The sequence below is a fragment of the Pelodiscus sinensis genome, chromosome 2 (genome assembly GCF_049634645.1).
Source record: "Pelodiscus sinensis isolate JC-2024 chromosome 2, ASM4963464v1, whole genome shotgun sequence".
Classification (NCBI taxonomy): Eukaryota; Metazoa; Chordata; order Testudines; family Trionychidae; genus Pelodiscus; species Pelodiscus sinensis.
In genome coordinates, this window is record NC_134712.1 from 241,934,587 (window position 1) to 241,961,274 (window position 26,688).

The following is a 26,688-nucleotide window of genomic DNA, read 5'->3' on the forward strand; positions in this document are numbered from 1 at the left end:
ACCACTCCCAAAAGCAGCCAGCAAACTCCATCCCAAGTCCTGTTGTGCCCCCTCTTGTCTCTGTGGAGATAGAGTACAAAGTTGGAGAGGAGGCATGTTGACATAAGCACCCTCCTCTCCCTTCCCTGCGCAGCAAGCAGGAGGCTCCTGAGGGGACTCTACTACAGCCTATCTACCTCCCAAGATGTCTGAAGAGAATTACTTTTATCTACAGACAACAAAAGCAATTAGAAAGGCACTTAGAGTTTTTGTTACCAGAGCACAGAGATTGAGTGTCAAGCAATATCTGTGCAGAGACTCTCTGATTGACTCTCTAGTTGCATAATCCTTTGTTATGTGATGAACTGGGAATTCTTTATAACATTCTGAATGAATACTTTGGGTGCTGCAGTTTCCCTCATATGCTCCACGTGAACTGGCAGATGGGAAGGATGTTTCCTTTTGACAGCGTCTCGGTAGGCATTGGTCACTTTGATGGCCTGGGCATCTAGTTCCTGGCAACTAATGGCCCTAGACAGCATCTCTGTAGGAAGCCAGCTGGTATCACCAGGTGTGGAATAAAAGAAGTAAGGTGGAAAACCAGATGATGAGACTTGTTCTGGGAGCCAAGATAAGGGCTGGGATGGAACCAGGGATGTGCCGAGACAAGAGGTGACATGTGGGTCATGTACAGTGACAGAGAGGGTTTTCTAGAATGGGTCAGGAGAGAGAGGGCCTCCAGACTCTGCACTCACCTGAATGGACTTTGCTGTAACTTGCTACTTTTTCTGTGTTTTTCTCTGCGTTCCAGATATTTACTGAACCCTTTTGTTTTTACAACATTGGCTAAGAGTCACTGAGCACTGAGGAAGCTGGGAGTACATTGTTCTCTTGGTGGGTGTGTAAGAGTCCCCAGGTATCCTATTTAGGTGGGCTCTCAAAGGGGAGCTCGCAGTGTGAGATAGTGCTAAAGGCTCTGAGGTTGATCCCAGGAGGGACTGACATCAAGGAGGCTTACCCTATTGAGACCGTGCCCTGAGCATTGTCACACAGAGGAGGGTCTTGAGAGAGATTGATACAAGGCTGTTTGAGAGCACCGAGCCTGTGCAGTTGTGAAGTTAAGCTGTGTCTGCACTAGCAAGATAGACCAGTACAGCTGTGCTGCTGGGAGACCGCTCATGTAGGTGTGCTGTGTTGACGAGAGAAATCTCTCCTGTAAACATCATAAAACCATCTAAATGAGCAGTGGTTTGTTAGAGGAAGAGAGTTTCCTGCCAGCATAGCTCTGTGCACACGATCACTTATGCCTGCACAACGTATGTTACTCAGGAATATTTTTTCACACCTCTTAGTGATATTAAAGTTTTGCCAACATACGTGGAAGTGTAGACATGGCCTTATCAACTAGCTGACATCTCTCCTTCAAATGGAGTCAGGTCCCATTCTACCAGAGCTCTGCTGCATCTCTGCAAAATGTACCTCTACTAGAGCTATGCAGGGCAGCTACATGGGGTGCCTTACACACCTCAACAAGACATTATACTTTGGTCCAGTCTTATACTCCAGATGCAGTTGTAGGGACAGTAGTATTACTGTCAGCCATCAATTCGGCATCTTTGCATCCACCTCCTGTTTGAATACTGCTTGTTATGGTCCCTATTCCACATGTGGAAGGTTGACTAAAAGAAGAAATGGAGGTTACTTACTTGTTACTGGAAGTCCTTCAAGATATGTGGTCCGTATTCTGTCTGCCCTCTGACCCCTTGTTGTGGTGTATGCGCACCCATCTCTTGTGGGGGGAGGGAGGGTACATGGGGGCGTGGACAGCACCTAATCAGTTCTTGAATTGTTGTCAGTCTCTTTTACGGCGTATGAATACCAACCCTGTTATGCTTATAAGAAGCACATGGGATCTTTGTTAGGGGAAAAGGCAATACATTGCATTTATTGAGAATACAGTAGAGAAGCAGTTAGCATATGCTTTATAAAGACATACACACTCTCTCCCTCCCTCCCTCCCCATAGTTACCAGTCTGTAGTGGCTCAAGTCAGTCTTGCTGACTGACAGAGGAGTCACCGTTCTTCTGAGACTCCTCTGAGGCTTAAACAAAAGACAGAACTATGCAGCACTTTAAACACTAACAAGATGACCATCTTTGTTAGTCTTTAAAATGCTGCATAGTTCTGTCTTTTGTTTCAGCTAGACCAGACTAATATGGCTGCATCTCTATAACTATTCCACTGAGGCTTGGCTTGCAGGACTGAACCTGGAGTCCCATGGCAAGAGCTCTCCTTCTTATACATGAAAATTCCCATTGGAGTCTGTGGGTTTTGCTGTGTCCTGCTGCAATCATCCATCCTTAAGAGGTGTTAATCTGTGTTTTCCAGAGTTATCCTTTGATGGTGATTATCAGGCTTCCAATTGTTGTCTCTCACTCTTGGGGGTCTCTTGCCTATCTCCAGGGTTCTGTCAATGCTGCTAATTCAATTCAGCCTCAGACACAATGACTGTTTCCTGGTTATCTTCAAAGTTTCCACTTCTTCTTGATCACTGGGGTATTTGTGATGGCTGTCACGCTTACACACATGCTCCACTCACTCCATACATTTGTACAGTTTCAGACAAGAATAATAGTTATTAGAAGACATAACTTAGCTTGTAATGCAGACATGAGGTACAACTTAATTTGTAATGCTAACAGGGAGCAAGGCCTTACAGTAAACATTATCTAATCATGAGACACACACACACAGAGAAATAGAAGCATACAGAACTTATAAGCAAGACATTATACATGGAAATCATTATGCATCATACTTATACTCTTATAACCAGGGCTCGACAAATAGTGTAATCTACTCGCTCATGGAGAGAAGATTACACCCCGGAAGAGCCAGCGCAGAGCGATCTCTGCATGCACAGAGTGCAGAACCGCACGGCTGGTGAGCAGGGCTCACCGCCGCTCAGCGAGCCCTGCTTATAACCAATACTAAAATATACATTTTTGCTACAACCCTTGGTCCAGGGTAGTACATCCTAATGGCTAGAGTCAATGAGAAGTAGCCCTCTAACTCAGGACAGCCTGTTGTAGTAGCCAAAGTCAATGTGGGATGGCCCTTTAACTCAGGGAAGCACGGTTTGGTAGCCAGAGTCATAAGTTAGGGGGACCCGGTAGGGGGACCCGGCCCACTCTACTCCACCGGGTCCCGACCCAGGGCCTTGTTAGTGACAGAGCAGTCCACCACTCCCTCGGAGGGGAATCCGGCTGAAACATGCTGAGTTTACCGGCATGGGAGAAGCTGCTCTTGCACCTCCCTGGGTCACTTCCTGCTTGTGTTGGTGGGATGGGTGTCCCATGAAGTGGCTGGGTCTTCTAGTTCCCCGGCAACTTGCTTCTCCCTGGGGTTGCTCTGGGGCTGTGAGGCAGTGGTCTCCTGGGGCTCTGTCTCCCACTGTCTGGTGTAGCCCTGAAGCTCCAATTGAAGGTCCTTCTCCTTCAGTGGCCAGCCCAGACTAAGCTGCTCTTCTGCCTTTTATGCCGCCCCATCATTTGGAACATGCCCAGTGTGAGTGAAGGGGTGGGACGTCCTCCACCCACTGGGTTTTAACCCCACCTGGTTCAGTGCGGGGTATGCACACCCCGTCACACCCTTCTGTTGAGGATCAAAACTGTATTTGTGATAGAAGGAACTGGTAAGTGCAATTCTGCACCCCATCTTGGTTTAGAGCATCGGTAGAACAACGGAGAATGTGTTGAACAATGGGCACAGCTTACTAAACGTCTCCAAACTCAGGCACATGGTGTGCATGGGTACCCATGTGTGGAATATAGATGGAGACTAGAAATTTCTGGAGGCCTTCTCAGAGCCAGGCCAGTTCTTCTTGCCTGTAATTAGGTGTGTTCTTGGAAAGCTTTGGATGAATTGTCTGAAGATTTAGATCTTGTCTTTTGAAATCTAGAGTTCTCTCCCTTTTAATCTGTTTCTTCTGAGACTTCTAAACCAGAGATTATTGTTCAGTTCCATTGAAATCTCAGTTCTGGGGAGGAGCTCAAGGAATGTTGATTCTTCTAGCTGGTTTTGGGAAAGTCCTACTGGGCTCTGTACCATTGATCTCAGTGTGGTCAGCACCTCCTGGTCATTCTTAGGCAGGCTGTTGTACTTGTATGGTTTCTGCGTGCCGTGAAGTTCTGGCTTTAGGGACTTCTCTATGGGTTTCTATTGCTAAGGAAGTGTCAGTGAACTACTGGAGAATAAGCTCAGATCTTCATTCCTAGCCACATCTAAATCTAAATTGGGCTTTTGGCTACTGCTCACCTTCACAGATCTCTCATTCTGTACTTAAAGAACTCAAGTTCCTTATGGTTTCTTTGGGCAATATAATTCCTACCCTAAATTAATATACTGCTGAAAGCACCAGAAGAGAGTGTAATCTGTCATGTACTAGTAATCTGTAGCATTTCCATTTCCCTCCAGGACAGGCACAACAATAAATATTGAATAAAACCCTCCAAACTTTAATCAAATTGTGCTTTAATACATAATGCCTGAAACTCTGCCCTGTACTCTGCACAAACACACACAAAGTCATTTCTATGCCTATATGTTCCATGTAAAGATACCTTTTTCTTTGTCTCTATTTGATATGTTAACAGGTAGGGAACATGTAAATAAGGCTTACAAATATCACATGAGTTTGCTTTAGAGCAAGGGTTCGCAAACTTCATTGCACTGCGACCCCTTCTGACAACAAAAATCACTTCATGAACCAGGAGAGGGGATTGAAGCCTGAGTCCACCCACGCTCTGCCCAGTGTGTGTCGGAGCTGGGTTGGGAGAAGGCTTCATCCCCAGGTAAGGGGCCAGTAACTTCTACTCTGGTGCCTAGGATAGAAGTTCTTGGGCTTTGACGCCAGGTGGTAGGGTCAGGGTTCAGCCCTGGGCTCCAGCAAGTTAAAGCCACTGATGGCAATCCCATTTAAATGGGGTCATGACCAATGTTCTCTGTAATATTTTCTATCCTTTGGTGAGCTGATTTTTCTTTTGGGTGGGTTGAAATTTCTGATGTGCAACACCAGTATTGATGTACTGTGTGGATGTGCACCACCAATACAAACAAAACACACACAGATATATAAATTTATTGATTGATTTTTAAATGGTCCATATGTGTGGAACAAAATATATTAAAACAAGGGATGGTTAACAAGGAGGAATGCTTACAATATTTAATATGAAATCAAATTTAAAAAAATTAACACTGCCCTTGGAGTACATATATCCTCATACTTTCTAACAACTCAAGCTAGTAAACACACCAAAATGCATATTATCCACAAATAGCTCAGCTTTAAGATAGTAAACATATCTATGAGTGAACTAGAATTAGTATTTGCAAGGAGAGCATGACTAATACAATATTTATTGGCATTGGAAAGGAGAGTAAAAGGCATTCAGTGAGGCTTATACAGTTTATCTGGAGAATGTTTAGGATTCATGCTGTAAAAACAGATAAAAGTTCTCCTGGATTGAAACTTTCACCTAATGTGTGTCACCAACACAAAGAATAGAAGCCCCAGAAAAAATTAACACCTGGCTTCAGGGTTTGTAGACAGATGCGTGTTTCAAAGAGCTTGCAAATAAGGTCTCATCCTACAAAACAACTAGCATCACACCTAGTACTTGCTACTTCTGATGAGGGATGTTTAATTTCAGTTAATTAGCTAATTGAGCAGTCGATGGACCTTCCATCGACTACTTGATTAGTAGATAATGGAGAGGGGAGCGCTTGTTATCATGTCTGCTCCTCTTTCTTTTAAATGTAGTAAGAGTCCTGCAAGAGCTCTTACTGCATTTAAAAGGCAGAGGTGCAATAGGGAACCCAGGGCATACATGGACTTGCAAGCAGTCCACACTCACGCCAGGTCCCGACTGCTGCACCTCTACCTTTTTAAATGGCTTTTACTACATTTAAAAGACAGAGGCACAGTGGGCAACTGGCATGAGCAGTGACTGCTTCAGTCCCCACTCTCCCTGGGTTTCCCACTGCGCCTCTGCCTTTTAATTGCAGTAAATCTTGCAGGGCTCTTACTACATTTAAAAGACAAAGGCACAGCAGTCGGGACCTGGCATGAGCGGGAACTGCTTCATTCCCCACTTGTGCTGTTTCCCCTGCTGTGCCTCTGCCTCCCTTGCTCCCCCCTTACTGTGGAGACCGCGCTGGGAGGAACCAGCTTTTAAGCTGGCTCCCTCCAACTCCTGCTTCCCCTCCCCCCGCTGCCTCTGATACAGCGGCAGTAAGTGAGGGGGAAGCTAGTTGACTAGTTGCTTACATCCCTACTTCTGACTCGCAAGAACCAGAACTCTACTACATAGCAAAGATCTAGCCTTAATGCAATACAATGTACCATATATTAATTAGTAACACAACATTTTAAAAAATCATTAAGATCAAAGTTTTAGCTATCTGCAACACTCCAAAAAAATTCTGTTAAAAGAATCTTTTTCTTTCTTACCATAAGCCATTAACCCCTATGTAAACTTTGTTTGAAATGTAATCATGCAAATGTCCTGGCGCGCACACACCCCATGCAGCCTGCTACCCGCCCTCTCACCCCTCCCCCCCCCCGACAGAGCGGACTGCAGGAAGTGAGTCAGGACACCCCAAACAAACTACCCCTGCCTTCACCTCACTGCACAGATGCCAGCACCCACCCAACCCCCTTTCCTGACCTATCCTTGTGCAGTCTGCTCCCTCCAGCCCAGCTGAAGGCTGGGATAAAATTCTGCTTTTCAAACTTGCAGGAACCAGCAGTCTAGCTGTGAGTTAGGATAGGACACACAATACAAACAAACTCTCCACCCCTCCCCCACCACACAGCACAAGCAAACTTCCCTCTGTCTCCACCTTACCCTAATGCCAGCACTTACCTACCCCCTTTTTCCCCCACCAACTCCATGCAGTCAGCCCCTTATCTCCCCCTTCCCAGCCCAGGAGGCTTGAGGACAATGCAGGGTATCTGCCTCTCTCTCTTCTCGCGCAGACAGGATTCTCCAAACTCCCCTCCCCTCTAATTCCCCCCCCCAGCCAGTCACTCACTCCTTCTCCTCCCCCCCCCCCCCCGCCCACTTATTCCCTCCTTATCTCCCTTCCTCATCTGCTCTGGGAGCTCTTCACTTTCAAGCACACAGCAGCTCTCTTTAGCTGTTGCTTAGCGAGACCCCCCCCCCCCCGCCAGTCAGCTGATCTCCCTGCCTGCCTGGGAGCTTTGAACCTCTGAGCAAGGCTCAGAAAACAGCTGTGCAGTAGTGCAGCTTACAGGGAACTTTGGTCATGACCCACAGTTTGCGATTTGGGTCTGCTCTGTATAGAAACCCAAGTCCTGTTCTGAGCTCTGTCTGAAATGGCCTTCTACAACTCCAGTTTAATATTTAACAAATAAGTTTTGTTGGGGAGGGCTGGTACTAAGGTAGGAGTACAGGCATAAATTGTACAGAGACATGTAAACACCAATGAGTAGAAGAGGTGAGTTGTGTATTTGTGATCCTGGCTCCTAGTCCGATGCAGTTTTCTCTAGTCTAAGATGTCTCTGTGTCAGTTGTCATATATGCTGTGGAACAGGCAGCACAGTTCTGCTGAGCTCTGGATCTGTGGTTAATAGCTGGGAAGGGCAGGGATAGTTTGCCGGAAGTTGGGAATGGGCAACAGGAGATGGATCACTTGCTGATTGACTGTTCTGTTAATTTCCTCTGATACACCTCGCATTGACCTCTGTTGGAAGACAGTATATTGGGCTAAGTGGACCTTTGGTTGACTAGTATGACCATTCATATTTTCTAAGAATCTGGTACACTTGAAAATGATCTATCCCCCAGATACAGTTAGTCTGGCTTCTGCTGGTGAAAAAAGAGATCTGATAAGGCTGAGGATGATACAGTAGCACATTTATTAGTGCATTGCAAAATGTACTTTAAGTGATTTAAGTCCGTGGTGTCCAACATGTTAGCCCAGGGGTTAGCAGCCTACAGTATAAGTGGCCTTTGAGCTGATTTCCAGTGGCACGTGGGGAAGGAGTTCAGCTTCCTTCGCGCAACTGCTGAAAAGCCCCCTGTCTTCCCTGCAGCAGGTTAGGCTGTGGTGGGAGAAGGCAGTACTGGGGCTGAGGCTCCTCAGTGGTGCCTCCAAGTCCAGCCCAAGATTTCATGGCCATGGCAGTGGCGCATCCGGGACCAGCTTGAAACCGCATGGCCACAGCAGCAGGGTATCCAGGGCTGGCCTGGGACTGCATGGTCACACTGCAGGGTCTCTGGGTCCAGCCTGGGACCGTGTGGCCGTGGCAGTAGTGCCTCCGGCCTCTGGGGCTGGCCCGGGCCCTTGTAGCAGTGGCACCTCTGGGGCCGGTTTGGGATTGTGTGGTCGTGGTAGTTGCTGCAAGGGGGTGCAAAACCAGCTAAGCGTCCCACCTCATGCTCATTCCCTCAATCCCCCTCACTCACTCCCCACACCCCCAGCTTGCTCTGACTCCCTCCCTTGCCCTCCATCCTGGCCAGACATTCTCCCTCCTGGCCAGACACCCTAGCCCCATCATGCTCCTGCACCCTCTCCTCTAGCCTGGACAGTCACCTACCCCACCCTGCTCCTACATCCACCATTGCTTCTGCACCCTCCCTCCTGGTCAGATACTGCAGCCTCCTTTGATCCTGCTGCCTCCATCTGGCCAGACACCCTACTCCCAGCCTCCTTCTGCACCTACTTCCCACCCAGACACCTCAACCTCTCACTCTTTGGTACCCCAGCTCCCTCCCAGATCGTGCACCCTGATCCATATCCCAGTCGCTGGCAGCCCTGTCTCACATACTGAACCCCTCATTTTTGTCCTTACCCCAGGTGCCTAAAGTTGTTCATAAAATCCAATAACTCTGGCACCCCAGAAAAGTAAATCTGGTCTAATGGGAAACCCAGAATCTCAGTCCTTCCTGTCCCTTCCCCGCACTCTGTAAGGCTGGAGCACCAGAGGAATCAGGTGTCTCAGTTGGGGGCCACATCAGTGAGGGTTGGGGTTTTTTGGAGGAGTTTTGCTTCTCACTTACGTGGTCCCCAACTGATTTTTCTGCGAGTCAGTGACCCCTGACCCAAAAAAGGTTTCCCACCCCTGCCACAAATAAAGAAAACATTAAAACCTTTTATGTCGGACATAATATTTTATTTAAAATGATGTTTAATAAACTAACATGAGAAAGTTAAAATACTTAATCTGTTTCATAATTTAAATTAAACTGTTCTCCCTAGATGTAGCTGATTCAGAAAATATGGTCACTGTACCTAGCCTGTCCCTGCTCCCCCATCTTTTCCTCCCCCCAGCACACAGATCCTTGAATAAGTTAAATCTTGGCATGCCACTTCTGAAAGATTGCTGTCCCCTGCACTAGCCACTAGCCACATGTGGCTATTTGTCTAGTTGAGTGAGGCTAGTTGACTTGAACAGTGTGGCTGTTTGGCTGGATGAGTGAGCCTAGTTCACTAGTTTGCTTCAGAACTGGTTGCGTACCACGGCTTTAAGAAACAGGATGTTTCCCCCACTTCTCTTTGAAAGCTATTCAACTGTCTTGTAAATTTCATTTTGAAAAATTCATGTGTGTGTCTCCTTTATTTTCAACCTCGTACTCCTTTTGGTGATCCTTCAAATACTCAAGGATCTTAGGTCTTAGTCCTTACTACTAATTCAGCAACATCAGAACCATAGAATGAATATTCGGGGAGGGATTTTTCAAAAAGTGGCATCCATTTTGCGGTTGTAATTTTGTGACCATTGTAAGTTGTGGTACAAAATTAAATGCTTGAGTATGTGAATGACATAAATTTCTCCTGGAATTATTTGCTCTTGGGAGATATATTTGCATTTGGAGATCCTGGGAGGGCTGGAATGAAAATCATGTATTTTGTGTTCAGTGAGGGTTTCTTTCTTTCTTTCTTTCTTTCTTTCTTTCTTTCTTTCTTTCTTTCTTTCTTTCTTTCTTTCTTTCTTTCTTTCTTTCTTTCTTTCTTTCTTTCTTTCTTTCTTTCACTTTGAGTTTTATGTGAGAGTGATCACAAAGGGAAAGAGATGCTTTAATTCCTTTAATTAGCCTGCTGTTGCTTATGTCTCCCCTGGATCAGGTCAAAGTGCCCCCATTGTGGCCTATCTTTGTTTTAGAAAGACTGGTAAGTATAATCTTGACAGTCTACATACCCAAGAGAATAAAGCAGGCTAACTAATAGCAGCATTAAATCTGAACAAGTGTGACTGTCCTGCTGATTTGAACAGTTTTATTGGCCATAGACAATAGGATGTCTGTTGCTTAATTCTATGGTAGGAAGTGTGGTGCAGTCTAGAGCCTCATTATGGATTTGTCCAAAGGCTTTTATTACACATTTGGTCCCTTAGCAGTGTGAGTTTGATTATTTTATAGCCCACTGTGTTCTTAAAATATTGGTTGTTAGTTTGTTTTTTCATAGCAGTGCCATTTGCTATATTGTGCCACCTTATCAACAGTTCTAATGTGAGTCTTAAATTCATTTTGTACTATTCCTTAAAATACTGAGGCTCAGCAAATGAAATGCACTTTGTTTTAAATAGAATATTCTTAAAATCAACAACTTAATGTAGGATTGTGTATTAAATGTCCCACATAGGAGGATTAAGAGAGTCTGCAGCACATAACTGATTTTTAAAATTACCTTTGTTTCCAGGTCCCATAATATAAATAGATTGTTGACTCCTATTCCCAGTGAAGTCCCAGCATTCCTTATGTTGGTGATGTCACAACTTCCAACAGCACTGTGCTGGAGCATGGAGCCCGCCTATAGGTCTTCTTCTCCCCTTCCCCTCTCCCCCCAAATATTAAAATAGTAAAATGAAAAGCTTCATCACACCATATGAGAAGAATAGCATATGCTCTTAAGTTTCCTTTGTGCCTCTGATGTCAACAGTATAGTGGTACAGGCATCATTTGGCATGGGAGTCAGCAGCCTCATGAGTAAAACATTTGAAATCAGTTTTGAGTGGTCCACTTATTTCTGCTCTTTGGGATAGTTAGCATATTAACCTTACAACTAGTTGATTTTTTAAAAAAAAGCTTTCAGATTGTTTAGGATTTTAATATAGATATTTTTACTTTATTTTGGTAGAATCCAAAGGTCTCAATCAGGATAATAAACCCAATGTGCCAAGTGCATTAAAATGCATTGAAATAGGAAGTCTATGCCTAGTAAGATAGTCTGAATATACAAGACCACTGAAGAATGGAGGAAAGAAGCACAAAATATTGTTTTAGCCTTAGTTTTCAAACTCCCATTAGTTGAATGCCAAACTTCATTTAGGTACCTTTTAAACATATCTGTAATATGAAAATGCTTAGATGTCCATATGCTCATGTGCAAACACAGGAATTCTATCAGTGCTGGATTTGCTTTTAAAGCCTAACACTCCTTGTTATATATTGTTGATTTAGTGTACCTAATAAAATGTACTGTTTAAGTTCACAGTTTAATTTGCATGAACACATTTATGATTCAAGTATTGGACTCTTCCATTAATAATGAAGTGAACATTGAGTAATTGTTATTTTCAACTCACAGACATGCCAGATTTTGTTTTCTTCAATGTTCTCTTATGGTGATACTAATGTTAATGCTTTAAAATATCCACAGGTACAGTCTGATTGTGTCAGTTTTACTTAAAAATTTCTCATGGAGAAATAGGTTCAAGTGACATTTATTTCAGTTATATTTGATCTTTCTAAGATGCATTATATATTAAACATAAAAAATTATTCACTACAAGAGAGGAGAAATGTGTTTTAAGAGTTGACATTAGTAGCTAATTAAGGAGCTGTATATTATTGCAGTGCTCCTATAACGCTTTAGAAGGCACTTTTGCTCAGAATCTGCAGTTACTGATAACTGTAAAAACAGTTGAAAATTCTTATGGTTTGTCTCAATCCAGAGGCAAAATATTTCAAGTTTGAAAAATGTCTTTTGTCAAGTTATGATCAGTCAGGAATGCAGCTGTTTAATTTTTTTCTATTACTATATTGTTGAGTTTTGAGAATTAAAACTGATGTTAGTTTTTAAAATCTGAGCTGGAATTAGTATTTAATGTTTGAAGAAATTATATTGTAATTTGTTACGCACTTTTATTGTGTGTGGCCATCTGATGTTTTAATTTACTTTTATTTCAAATGAATATCAAAATATAATGACTAAATATGCCACCAGTGACTGTTGAGATTTAGGGCAGATCTGCACTTGAAACACTACAATGACACAGCTGGAGCTGTGTCAGTGCAGCACTTCAGTGTAGATGCTACCTGTGTCAAAGGGAAGGGCTCTCCCATCAGCATGGGTAGATCATCTCCCTGAGAGGTGGTAGCTAGGTTGATGGCGCAATCTTCTATTGACCTAGCTCTGTCTACATCAGGGATGCCTTTATGTTACTATGCTACTCGGGGTTTAGATTTTTCAAACTCCTTACTGACATAGCTTGGTCAACCTCATATTTTAGTGTAGCCTAAGCCACATTGTGTTGAGAGGTTACTGAGTGTTATTATCCAATAGATTGGTATACCTTCTAAATAGTTTCGATCCCTTTACTCAAGATGAGAACTAATCAGTACCATTTCTCAGCAAGAATTTTCTTTTCTTTTAAATGGTCACTACCACAGATATTGACAATTGTTTTAAAACTAGGGACATAACAAACTAACATCATGATATTTGTTAAAGTGCATCCATAAGTAAATAAATAACCATGGGTATGTCTACACTTGCAGCCTAATTCGAACTAGGGCTGCAAATGTAGGCATTCGGAATTGTATCCCAGGATTTAAATATCCTGCACTTGATTTGCATCTTCCTGGCCGGGCGCTGCTTTTTTTTTTTTTTTTTTAAATATACAAGCCTGAAGTAACTGCCTGTGACTCACGCAGCAGTGAAACGGGCATTCGAAGTAAAGCCCTAGTTTGAACTACCTGTTATTCCTCCTACAATGAGGTTTAACAGGTAGTTCAAACTAGGGCTTTATTTCAAATGCCCGTTTCACTGCTGCGTGTAGACGTGGGCAGTTACTTTGGGCTTGTAAACTTCAAATATTGCACCCATCTTGTCTAATTATGTGTGAGAGGGGATATGCAATACATTTTATTTATAACTTTTTGTTATGTCTCATCCCTAGGAAAAATATGAATGTGCTTGTAAACGAGAGAACATTAAAATTGTGACGCCTGATTGGGTACTAGATTCAATATCTGATAAAGCTAAAAAAGAAGAGATATTCTATCATCCTCGTCTAATAATATATGAAGAGGAAGAAGAGGAGGAAGAAGAAGAGGCAGAAAATGAAGAACAAGATTCTCAAAATGAAGCTAGTACCGATGAAAAATTATCAAGCCCAGCATCATCTCGAGAAGGATCACCTTTGGGTGATCAGGCTTTTTCACCAAAATCTGTTAGCGCTGATAAAACAAAAGGGGAATTGATGTTTGATGATTCCTCAGATTCTTCTCCTGAAAAGCAAGAAAGGAATTTGAACTGGACACCAGCTGAAGTCCCACAGACAGCTGCAGCAAAGCGTAGGTTGCCTCAGGGCAAGGACTCTGGGTTAATTAATTTATGTGCCAATGTCCCACCAGTACCTGGCAATATATTGCCTCCGGAAATCAGAGGTAATATAATGGCTTCTGTTCAAGGTAACCAAGGCTCTGAACGACCAGAAATGATGGCTACGTGGAGTCCAGCAGTACGGACACTAAGAAATATTACTAATAGTGCTGATATTCAGCAAATTAATAGACCATCAAATGTAGCACACGTAAGTGTTGGATTTTCAGTTTACAAAATATTGGGTCCTAATTTTTCAAGAATTTTGTTTCCTTTCAAAAGCCTCAAAATATGAGAAGAGGGTAAAATGTTCCCAGGTTTTTATATAGCAGTTATATACACCTAAATTAAACTTTGCCCCAGTAGTAAACGTATTAATTAGTATTTTAGCTTCACAAAATTAAAAATGTATGGACAAATGCAATATAATGATATTACAGAAAGCAATGTTTAACTGCAACATTTAATAGAAAGAGTCATATTATTTACTTTCAGTGTTGGCTGGAGCACAAAGTGATTCACATTGTTCAATCAAGTTTGCCCAGTTTATTATACCAAACTTTATTTCTTTCAGTACTTTTATTCAGTGCAAGAAGTTGCCATGTTCTATACTCAGAAAATTTTAAAGATGATGATTCTCTCAAACAGCTGCAATTTGATTCCTGTTGTGCATTTGCAGTGTTTGATACTACTGAATAATGTCAGAATGTTATGCAATGTAATTAAGATACAGTTGCAAAAGTCCTGACTTATAAATTCTATCTTCTGTTTAATCCACATAATTTTGGTGTAAAATACTTATGGTTAATCTATTTCTTCTAGAAGAGATTGAAATAAACACACTACAGGCAGTCCCCGGGTTACGTACAAGATAGGGACTGTAGGTTTGTTCTTAAGTTGAATCTGTATGTAAGTCGGAACTGGCGTCCAGATTCAGCCGCTGCTGAAACTGACCGCCATTTCCGACTTACATACAGAATTAACTTAAGAACCCCAAGCGTCCTCAAGTCAGCTGCTGCTGAAACTGATCAGCAGCTGATTCCAGGAAGCCCGGGGCAGAGCAACTCTGCCTCGGGCTTCCTGTAGTCAGCGCTGGTCAGTTTCAGCAGCAGCTGACTTGGGGACGCCTGGGGCAGAGCAGCTGGGGTGCTGCTGGGTTGCTCCAGTAGCGCCGCTCCTCGCTCCTCGGTGCTACTGGACCAACCCAGCAGCACCCCATCTGCTCTGCCCCAGGCGTCCTGATTCAGCCGCTGCTGAAACTGACCAGCAGCGGCTGAATCAGGATGCCTGGGGCAGAGCAGCTGGGGTGCTGCCGGGTTGGTCCAGTACCGCCCAGAGCGGCGCTGCGGGACCAACTGGCAGCGCCCCAGCTGCTCTGCCACAGGCGTCCGGAGAAAAGCCTAGTCTGCTGGGGGGGGGGGTGCGTACTAGCTGCGCCCCCCCCCCCAATCCCAGCAGACCAGGAAGACGCAGGCGGCGGACCGAGACGCACCGTGGTCCCGCTGCCTGGGTCCTCCGCGGCTTTGCTCCCCGTCTCCCTGGTCTGCTGGAGATCAGCAGACCAGGGAGACGGGGAGCAAAGCCTCTGAGGACGCCAGCAGCGGGACAGCCGTGGGGCGTCTGGGCTGTCCCGCTGCCGGCTTCCCCCGCGGCTTTTCAAAGCCGCGGGGGGGGGGGGGGGCTCGGGCAGCGGGGCAGCCCAGGCGTGCCTGGGCTGTCCTGCTGCCCGAGCCCCTCCGCGGCTTTACTCCGCGCCTTCCTGGTCTGTAGACCAGGGAGACACGGAGAAAGCCCCGGAATACACGGGCAGCAGGACCACGAGGTCCCGCAGTCCGTGTCCTCCGGGGCGAGCCCCGTTCGTAACATAAGTCGGATCCGCGTAAGTCGGGGACTGCCTGTACTAGATTTCAGTTAATGCATGTTGAAAGGATGGGCAGGGGGAGAGGCAAGGTGCTGGTGAATTTATTTGATTCTAGTAGACAATGCATTGTATGAAAATAATAGTACTAATGCACTTACTTGTATGTGTCATAGTTGGACCATGGGTAAAACTTTCAAAATGTCTAAGCTTATGTCTAAACTTCACTTCAGTGTAAACTCAGGGTTAGTAAAAACAACGAGAAGTCCTTGGCACCTTATAGACTAATAGATTTATTGGAGCATAAGCTTTCAAGGGCAAAGACCCACTTAGTCAGAGTTAGTAGAATTCTAGAAGACCCTGGATTTGTTAACTTACAGTCTAGGACCTGATCTATATTAGACCAAGGTTGGTTTAAGTTACAACCAATGGTCCCCAACACGGTGCCCGCGGGCACCATGGTGCACGCCGGGGCATTTGTGTGTGCCCGCTGAATGATCTGGGCCAGCCCTGCCCCGGGCGCGCGGCGCATGCACGGTGCCGGCCCTGGGCATGCGGCACATGGGCGGCCCCGCCCCCGGGCGCCTGACAGCCCCAAAAGTTTGGGGACCACTGAGTTACTCTATACAGCTATGGAAAATGTGTAGCTGGATTCGTCTTGCCTCAAGCTGAGGTGCCAGGGCATCCACCCTGCAGGAGGCTAATGGGAGCACATGCTCCTGCCAGCTTCCCTTACTCTACTTTAGACCCGCTAATTCAAACGCTAGAAGATCAATCTCTGGAGCATCGATTTTCTCTGTAGTATTGACATGCCCTAAGTGTCTATGTTCATTTGTAACTCTAGTTCCAAAACTAAGGCTTCAGAAGCTACAGTACATTATACAGGCCTGAATCCAATGACCCATATCTCAGACTTTCTAACACCCTGGCAAAATGTGGCTATTCTAGCCCTTTGCTCATGGTGCAGTGTCGGAAAACTTGATTGTCCAGCAAACATTACTATCCAGGGCATAAAAAAAGTCATCCTATGGGTTTGTGGGATCGTTTTTGCTGACTTCCAGTGGAGCTGCAGACTCTCCAGAGTGATATGGCTTGAACCCTGGATCCTGGCTTGACTCACTTGAACCCTCCAGCTTGCTGGGGTCTTGGTACCTTGGGTTTGATCCTTGGGTTAGCACAATTTGTGTGTAGACACATGGGGGCTTAGGCTTGAGCTTGAGTTTGAACCCTAGGTTGACATAACAGTTCAGACATACCCCCAACAGATCTACGAGCCCACATTCCCTGTTCAGAAGTAATTCAATCAACCAGGAACCTAAATTGCTTGGATGAGGTGGGGATCAATGTACAGATTTCACTGTTCTGTAGAGCTTGCAGTTTGGAAGACGTGATATAATATGAAATGAAGAAACAAATGGGAAGGGATTGAGTGACAACTGTAATTTTTTATGTAAGCTAAATCTTACAACAGTGGTTTTCAATCTTTCCAGACTACTGTACCCCCGAATCCTGAACTTTGCTGCATAGGGCTGAAGCATGTAAATTAACTTTGTGAGACCCCTATGGTGTGGGGTTTCAGGCAGTTTACATGCTTGCTACACCCTAACACCAGCCCTGCACTTGTGACTCCCTTAAATCTGCCCCTCAGTATCCAGGGGGCACAGCCCCCTTCCCAAGTTGAGAAACACTGATCTATATGGGTATGTCTACACTACCACCCTAGTTCGAACTAGGGTGGTAATGTAGTCAACCGGAGTTGCAAATGAAGCCCGGGATTTGAATTTCCCAGGCTTCATTTGTATGTTGCCGGGCGCTGCCATTTTTAAATGTTCGCTAGTTCGGACTCCGTGCCGCATGTAGCCGTGGGGCACGAACTAGGTAGTTCAGACTAGGCTTCCTATTCCACGTTCCACGAGGAGTAACAGTAGTTCGGAATAGGAAGCCTAGTCCGAACTACCTAGTTTGTGCCGCGTGTAGCCGCGGGGCACGGAGTCTGAACTAGCGGACATTTCAAAATGGTGGCACCTGGCAACATGCAAATGAAGCCCGGGAAATTCAAATCCCGGGCTTCATTTGCAACTCCGGTTGCCTGCATTACCACCCTAGTTCGAACTAGGGTGGTAGTGTAGACATACCCTATGTGTTGATTTACCCCTGAAAGACCTCTGCATACTAACACAAGTGCAGGTACCCTGGTGGAGGACCACTGTCCTACCCCATCCTCTCCTTTTAAGATGGAATCAGAAGGGGCTTAGGATGTCTGACAATCTTTCCGTGGTGGGCTTCCTCACCTTTTTTTTTCCCCACACACAATATCAGGTTTTTTTCAGATGCTAAAGAACTAAGTAAGAAAGCCAGAGAAAGAGATAGTTTACCATCTCAATTTGCCATCTTGAAATACAATTTATTTTACTGTTTTAACTGTAAATTCAGATTTTATGTAGTGAAGTAGTCCCAATAAACTAGTTTTGGTTATTTTGGAATAACTTTTAGATTCCCCTCATGAAGATTTCATGTTTTCAAAGACTTTTATGACATTTATAGATTAGTAGTTCATAGAGACTGCTGTATATTTCTGTAGCTTTTTGAAGCTGATTATTAATGTTAGATAAGTACTGTATCTATTGTTTTAGTTCACATTTTGGTATTAATGACAGTTTTCATTTTTTCTATTATCTGGCACTTTTAAAAACAAAATTAAATCTGTATGGTATCTGAGCTTTTGTTAAATGTTAAGCAATCTTTTTTAATTGTGAACTGAAAAGTAAAAATGAAAATTAAGACCCAGAAGTATGTAACTGTTGCTATTTGCGAAGACAGGCTAAATAAAAAAAAATCCCCTCATAGTTTTAGTAACTTTTAAACTTTTCTTTTAGGGAACGTATGAGAATAGTTTCTCATGACTTCACAACATCTTTGATTACAGTGCAATTGCTAGTGCTTGTGATGTTACAGAATGATCCATTTGGGATCCCACAAAGAATTTGACCATCTGCCATTGTAGGTTTTTTGAGGGGAAAAAGGTAGCTTGTGCTGAGTTTCCCTTCCCCAAAAAGCCTACATAGTTGGGACTTTCTGCACAGATTTTTGGAGTTATTTCCACTTTCATGCTTTCTTTACAATGTCGTTTGGCCATTTAAAGTGCAGTTAATCCTTTAAAATAGCTCTTTCCATTTCTGAATGCTATTATAGTGATGATGTAAAAACACACACAAGTGAAGGGTATAGTGTACTTTGAAAGGTATGTAAAATATAGGCATGTTTTATTAATTTTTAAAGAGCTAAATATTTTTCAAATTTAATTTTTTTTATATATCTTAAAAGTCACAACATTAATCTTTGTTTTCTAGATCTTGCAATCCCTTTCAGCACCTACAAAAAGTTTAGAACAACAAGTAAATCATAGCCAACAGGGACATACAAATGCTGTGCTCTTTAGCCAAGTGAAATTAACTCCAGAGACACATTTATTACAACAACCACATCAAACACAGCAGCAACAGCACCACCCTCTTTTACACCTTCAACCTCAACAACTTATGCAATTGCAACAGCAGCAGCAACAACAGCAACAACCACAGATTCCCCAACAGCCTTTCCCACAGCAACAGTCCCATCAGTTTTCACAACAGCAACAGCAAGTTCATCAGCAACACCAGTTTGCACAGCAGCTACAGTTTCCACAGCAACAGCTACACCCTCAACAACAGCTACACCGACCTCAGCAACAGCTGCAATTCCAACAGCAGCATGCCTTGCAACAGCAGTTGCATCAGTTACAACAACAACAGTTGCAGCAACAACAGTTGCAGCAAATACAGCAACAGAATCTGCAACAGCAACAGCTGCAGCATCAACAGCAACAAATTCAGCAACAGCAGTTGCAACAGCAGCATTTGCAGCGATTACACCAACAACATCAACAGCAGCAAATGCAGACTCAAGCACCACAACATTTGACTCAAGCATCTCAGCCACTACAACATCAGGTGCCAGCCCAGCAACTGCAACATCACCAGCAGCAACAGCAGCCGCAGCTGCAACAACATCAGCTGTTTGGTCATGATCCAGCAATAGAGAGTTAGTAATGATTGATTTATACTCCTGAAAATGGTGGCCTATCATGTGAAATGTTTGTTGGATTGCAGTTGGTTTTTGATTGTCAGGAGAGCATCCTGGGGCCAAGCCCCAGCTTCGGGGAAGACAGCCCCTTGGGCCCCTCCTACTTTTACTCTTGCCCTGGGGAGGGGCTGCACCTGAGAGATTAGGGATCAGTATCCCCTCAGGTAGCCACACGTCCCTGGGTGCTTTGGTATGGGCCGTAGGCCCTGAGTTCTTGCTTGCCCCTTTCCCTCCCCTCAAGGGGGGTTCAGGGTCAGCTTTTTAGGGTCCACACAGTCTGGCCCTTCAGTACACCCTGGGCTAGTTCTCCCCTAAGGAGTTCACCAGAGTACCACTTCCCTGCAGGTTTGCGGGGTTGTTGCTTCTCGCTTTCACCTCGCCCATCGGGAGGTAGGGGGACCCGGGCCCGCCCACTTCACCAGGTCCCGGCCTAGAGCCCTAACAGTAGGGACAACAGCCATTACCCGGTTGGTTGGGGAGAACACCGAAACCCGCCAACCGCTTGGGCTAACCCCGCCCTGGGCCACTTCCTACCGACGCCCCACATACTACTCGCAGTCTGGCGGGGTGCAGCCTTCTCGCCCATGCTCGTGTCCTTGGCTCTGCTCCCATTGTGGTCTGGGTGCATTGGGCGTCTCTCCAGTCCCTGCTGGTATGCCGCAGGTCTCCCATGTCCAGGAGCCTGCACAGTCCAGCCTTGTCACAGGCTCTCCCTCTATGCCGGTGATTGCTTCTCCCCACAGGGGGAGGGCCTCAGGCTCCATCCCCCATCCTGAGCCCCTCCCAGTGAAATGGGCGGTCTTAAGCCCTCTAGCTGCCGGGTCACTGGAGGAGCTGGCCTGGCCCCCTCCTGGGGCCAGGAACCGGGAGCCTAGGTCAGCTCCAGCGTCTGCGGTCATGGCCCGGGCCAGAACCTTCCTGCCCTCCCCACTGGCACTGCGTCTCCCTTGTCGGTGCTGACGCCTCTCCGCTCCCCCCCCCCCCCCCCCCCCCCCGCCCAGCACCGCCGGGGTTTAAATCACTTGGCACACAGGAGGAGCATGCGCAGCAGCGCTGGGGAGGCGGAGCTTGTTTGGGCCACGGGGCGAGATCCTCCCCGGTCTGAGTGAGGGGCCAGAGTGCCCCATCACATTGTTACAAAAAAACCACTATAATTGTATCATAACCAGGCACACTGTATGGAAGGGGGAGATCTTTTTTTTCCATTTTGTGTAATTTGCCACTACCACCTAAATGTATATATTGTGCTATTACTACAGTGTTAGTCCATGTGTGCTGTCAATATAAAAGCAAAACACAATTTTATTTTTTGAGAGGCAGGTAGAGAAATTTTCAAAGAAAAAAGCTTGAGGAGAATATTTAAAAGGCTGGGGAAATTAGATGGGTCATGAGAGAAATAGATATTCTTTATCATTCACTTCTAGATTTCCATTTCAGCTCTCACCCATGCTGGTATTAGCTGAAAAGATTTCTCCATCTGTCTGGTGGTGGCTTATGTGAAATGAGTGCCATATAATTCTTGGTTGACCTAGTGTTCATTTTACATTGATGGAAAGAAAAACCCACTTCTTGAGTTGTATTATAGATAGGAAGGACTTCAGTATCCAGGGGTATTCAAGTCTAGAACCTTTGAGCATTAAATTATTTTTAAAAGAAAATTCAAATTTCATTTATTCCATAGCTAAGACTGGGAAACTTTAATATAACAAGTGTGGCCTGAAATGGTAGCCTCCAAATTACTTTAGTTTACAATTTTCTGTTCTTTCATTTGCAAACTATTCTAGTTCCAGAAGAATATTTCCTGTTGGGCTGTGTTTTTGCAATTGCTGATTACCCAGAACAGATGTCTGACAAACAGTTGTTAGCAACCTGGAAACGGGTAAGATTCCACATTATTCAAAAGAAACAAATTAGTGTAATATGATTGATAAGTAAAATAATTAGAAAGCAAAAGTTGCAAGTTACTGTTATTTTTAAAACACTACAAGTTTTGTGTTTCACATTCGAGGGGTTATATATTCACAAGTAATATTAAACTAGAGTTAAAAGAGGAATAGAAAATGCTACATACACAATCTGGCTCGGTTAATGCTGTCTTTTGCAGCATGATTTAGCATTCTCTTGCCATTTTTGTTTTAAATTTTGCAATCTTACAGTTGTATTATATATTTCTTTGTGTTTTATATCACTGTTTAAAAAAATAAAGTTGTGCACACATGATAACTTCAGCAGTTAAATGAGCCTAAGTAGGTTGTGAAGCAAATATCTGATGGAAGTGAATGAAATAGGAGAATGACGTATTTTCACCTTTTCTGCTGATTAAGTATTGGCATAACCTAACTATCCTGAGAGGAGGCTGATGTATTTCGCGGCGCCTCTGCTGGACAGGTTGTAGTCAAAGGTACAAAGGTCATCTACGTAGAATTTTGCATAATAAAATATACATACTTGTTTTTCTAATTCCTCTATCACAGTTGAGTGAAAAAGTCCAAACTATAGTCCATTTCTTCCACTTCTTTCAAATACTAATAGTTTCAAATCCTTACGAAGTGGAAGTGCTTATCTGCAAGCTCTCTAAAATGTGATGTGTATAAACGATTTTGGCTTTGTTTGCAAAACTTACTTGCTTCTTGCAAGTATGATACTGGTTTTTAACTGAGGCCAGCACTTAAGATACATAAATATTCCCTAACATTAAGTCTGGTAAGCCAAGGACTCTGTTTGGAACTGTGAACTCGTTGGGTTAACAAACATTTTAATTAAAAAATTGGTTTTAATGGTTTACCAGATCATTCAAGCACATGGTGGCACTGTGGACCCTACGCTTACAAGCAGATGTACACATCTTCTGTGTGAAAGTCAAGTCAGTAATATGTATGCTCAGGTAAGCAAAATGATAATATAAGTTGACATACGGTCATGCAGTGAAATATCATTGAAGAGTATAAGTGTTTGCAGGTTTTATTGGGCAGAATAAATAACACAATATGGGTCAAGTTCTTCAGTTTTCACTGAAGACAATGCTTCCATTACTGTTTATGGGAATTTATCTCAGCAAAGACTGCAGGATTCTTATTTTATTAATAACTTTATAGCTCCAAAGGGGGAAAGAAATTGATAGCATATGTGAAACTGTCACAGTTATTAGAGTCACAGTTGTGGAGTAACAGTACAAAGAATGGAATAAATTATGAGACCCTGCAATTTAAGACCAGAAAGTTGATTTTTAGAGTTGTTCATTAAATATTTACTTGGTTGCATTATGTTTTAACCTGCTGTGGGCTTGTTTTTCTGAAAACTTATGATCTGATCCTATTAATTCACCATTTTCCTTTTAAGTGGAAGTTATTTTATAAGTAAAATTATAATGTCCAGTATTTCAGCAGATACATGATTTGTGCATACAACTAAAAATCTGCAATATATTTGAGAGAGTTTGTGAGTGAGTGAGTCTGTCTGTCTGTCTGTCTGTCTGTTCAAGGATTCCTAAACAGTAAGAGCTAGGACCACCATATTTGGTATGGAATCATAGAATCGTAGAACTAGAAGGGACCTCAGGTTCAGTCCCCTGCCCCCATGGCAGGACCAAGCACTATCTAGATCAGGGTGATCAATAATTTTTTATTGGGGGCCCACTTCAAAAATTTCTGGAGTGGCCCCGGGTCACTCTGGAAGGAGCGGGGTGGGGCCTCGAGTGGAAGGGGCGGGGCCAGGATACTTCCAGTTACCCACCTCCAGACCATGATTGGTCTGGGAGTAGGGGAGCGCCTTTGCCTGCTCCCCTCCTCCCCCCATAGGTGCCCCCCCATAGGTTCCCATGCCCCTGGCTGGGAGGAGACTTCCTACACTCCCCCGCTTCCAGACCGATCAGGGCCTGGAGGTAGGGGAGTATACAAAGTTTCCTTTGCTCTGTCCCATCCCTACACGGTGCTTAAAAGTGCCACGTGCTCCTTGCAGGGCGGGAGGAGGCTTTGCGCGCTCCCCTTCCCCTAGACCAATCAGGGTCTGGGGGCAGGGGAGTGTGCAAAGTCTCCCACCATGCCAGGAGCGCATGGCACTTCTAAGTGCCGCATGGAGCTAGGGTGGAGGAAACTTCGCACGCTTCTCTGCCCCCAGGTCCTGATTGGCCTGGGGGCGGGGGAGCGCACAAAGCCTCCTCGCACCCTGTCAGGAGCGTATGGCTCTTTTAAGCACGGAGCAATGCTTGCAGGGCAGGGACAGAGCGGAGGAAACATTGCATGCTCCCCTGCCCCCAGACCCTGATTGTCCTGGGGGGAAGGGAGCATGCAAAGCCTCCTCCAGTCTTGTCAGGAGCACCTGGTGCTTCCAAGCGCTGCGTGCTCCTGGCAGGATGGAGGAAACTTTGCGTATTCCCCTTCCCCTAGGCCCTAATTGGCCTGGGGACAGAGGAGCAGCAGGGCTTCCATGGGCCGGATCCACCCGGATGGCGGTCCGAATCCAGCCCGCGGAGGTCCTTTTGCCCACTCCTGGTCTAGATTATCCCTGACAAGTGTCTATCTAACCTGCTCTTAAATATCTCCAGTGATGGAGATTCCACAATCACTGTAGGCAATTTATTCCAGTGTTTATCCACCCTGACAGGAAATTTTTCCTAATGTTCAACCTAAACCTCCCTTGCTGCAGTTTAAGCCCATTGCTTCTTGTCTTATCCTCAGAGACCAAGGAGAACCATTTTTCTCCTCCTCCTTGTAACACCCGTTTAGATACTTGAAAATCGCTATTATGTCCCCTCTCAGTCTTCTCTTTTCGAAACTAAACAAGCCCCAATTCTTTCAGTCTTCCTTCATAGCTCATGTTTTTAGACCTTCAGTCATTTTTGTTGCTCTTCTCTGGCTCTTCTCCAATTTCTCCACATCTTTCTTAAAATGTGGTGCCCAGAACTAGACATGATACTCCAATTGAGGCTTAATCAGCGCAGAGTAGAGTACACTTCTCGCGTCTTGTTCACAACACTCCTGTTAATGCATCCCAGAATCCTGTTTGCTTTTTTTTTGTAACAGCGTCACATTGTTGACTTATATTTAACTTTGCGGTCCACTGTTACACTTTCTGCAGTACTCCTTCCTAGACAGTCACTTCCCATTCTATATGTGTGAAACTGATTGTTCCTTCCAAAGTGGAGTACTTTGAATTTATCCTTATTAAATTTTATCCTGCTTACCTTAGACCATTTCTCTAGTTTGTCCAGATCATTTTGAATTTTGACCCTATCCTCCAAAGCACTTGCAACCCCTCTCAGCTTGGTATCATCCATACACTTAATGAGCATACTCTCTATGCCATCATCTAAATCATTGACACGGATATTGAACAGAACCGGTACCAAAACAGACCCCCACTTGTTATGCCCTTCTAGCATGATTGTGAACCGTTAATAACTACTCTCTGAGAATGGTTATTCAGCCAGTTATGCACCCACCTTATAGTAGCCCCATCTAGGTTGCATTTCCCTAGTTTATTGATAAGAAGGTCATGCAAAACCATGTCAAATGCCTTACTAAAGTCTAGGTATAACATGTCCACCACTTCTCCCTTATCCTAGGCTTGATATCCTGTCAAAGAAAGCTATCAGATTGGTTTGACATGATTTTCTCTTTACAAATCCATGCTGGCTGGTACCCATCGCCTTATCATCTTCCAGTTGTTTGCAGATGCATTCCTTAATTATTTGCCCCATTATCTTCCCTGGCACAGAAGTTAAACTGACTGGTCTGTGGTTTCCTGGGTTGATCTTATTTCTCTTTTTATAGATGGGCACTATATGCAGCTTTCTCTTACCATAATTTAAAGCAAGGTAAAGGTTTTGTTGTACAGGGGGAGCTAGAGCTTCCCCTCCCCCCACCAATTCGTGTGAGACTGGATAAAACTACGCAGAAGAAAGAAGTAGAGACAGAATCACGTGGCTAGTGAAGGGCTGGGTAGGGGTGCCTCCCCCAGACTGCCCCAGCCCCAAGACTCCCACCCTCCAGGTACCTGTTAGTAGTCCCCCACACCACATTCATATGAGAACATTGCTGGCTGTTCCCCTTTGTTAGGGAGTGAGGGGAAAATGCAGAGTCTGCTCCGTTCCTCATCTGGCTGAGCAGTGCAGGGGGCAAATGAACCTGGACCTGACCGAGCCAGCTTCCCTGGCTGTGCCCTCTAGAGCTGTAGTGGCCATGAACAGGTGCTTCTCATTTGGTCCCATGCTGCTGTGCTGATTGAGGTAGTCCTCTTTCCCCGAGGCAGCCAGCATACTGAACCCCTCATCCCTAGTCCCACCCCAAAGCAATGATTTAAATGAAGAAAAACAAAAATTAATCAAGTTAAGAACCTGAGCAATGCCAGGTAAATCTTCTAGTAAGCGATAAAGGTGAACCATACAGGCTACGTCTACACTGGCCCCTTTTCCGGAAGGGGCATGTAAATTTCACTAGTCATCGTAGGGAAATCCGCGGGGGATTTAAATATCCCCCGCGGCATTTAAATAAAAATGTCCGCCGCTTTTTTCCGGCTTTTAAAAAAGCCGGAAAAGAGCGTCTAGACTGGCCCCGATCCTCCGGAAAAAGTGCCCTTTTCCGGAGGCTCTTATTCTTACTTTGAAGTAGGAATAAGAGCCTCCGGAAAAGGGCACTTTTTCCGGAGGATCGGGGCCAGTCTAGACGCTCTTTTCCGGCTTTTTTAAAAGCCGGAAAAAAGCGGCGGACATTTTTATTTAAATGCCGCGGGGGATATTTAAATCCCCCGCGGATTTCCCTACGACGACTAGTGAAATTTACATGCCCCTTCCGGAAAAGGGGCCAGTGTAGACGTAGCCACAGTGTATAATTTATATTCATTGTTGGAATTTTGTTACTATAAAACAGTCTTCCAATTAGACTGTACTTGTACATAAAATCAAACCAAATTATCCAGAAATATACATACATTTTTCAGTTATATAAATTGTAGCTAGTTTTATGCCAGTAAAACCTTTGTAGGCTTCATCGGCATTTACCAGAAGAGAGGGGCCTAACTTTCATTGAAGCACATCCATTTTACATTCTGTTTTTAATAAAAAATAAATTCACACAATCCTAATACTTTCTCCAGTG

At 44.5% G+C, this 26,688-nt stretch overlaps 1 protein-coding gene across 2 annotated transcripts in view; it reads left to right on the forward strand.

The window, feature by feature from the left end:
* Positions 1-26,688, forward strand: part of PAXIP1 (PAX interacting protein 1) — a 96,600-nt gene that overhangs the window by 19,799 nt on the left and 50,113 nt on the right. For both annotated transcript variants that reach the window (XR_012902118.1, XM_075922770.1), the window contains exons 6-9: positions 13,190-13,825; positions 18,823-19,552; positions 21,379-21,473; positions 22,383-22,478. Coding sequence is in view for 1 of the 2 variants with exons in the window: in XM_075922770.1 (XP_075778885.1) it covers positions 13,190-13,825; positions 18,823-19,552; positions 21,379-21,473; positions 22,383-22,478 (1,557 nt within the window). In the remaining variant the exon portion in view is untranslated. The remainder of the gene's footprint in view (positions 1-13,189; positions 13,826-18,822; positions 19,553-21,378; positions 21,474-22,382; positions 22,479-26,688) is intronic.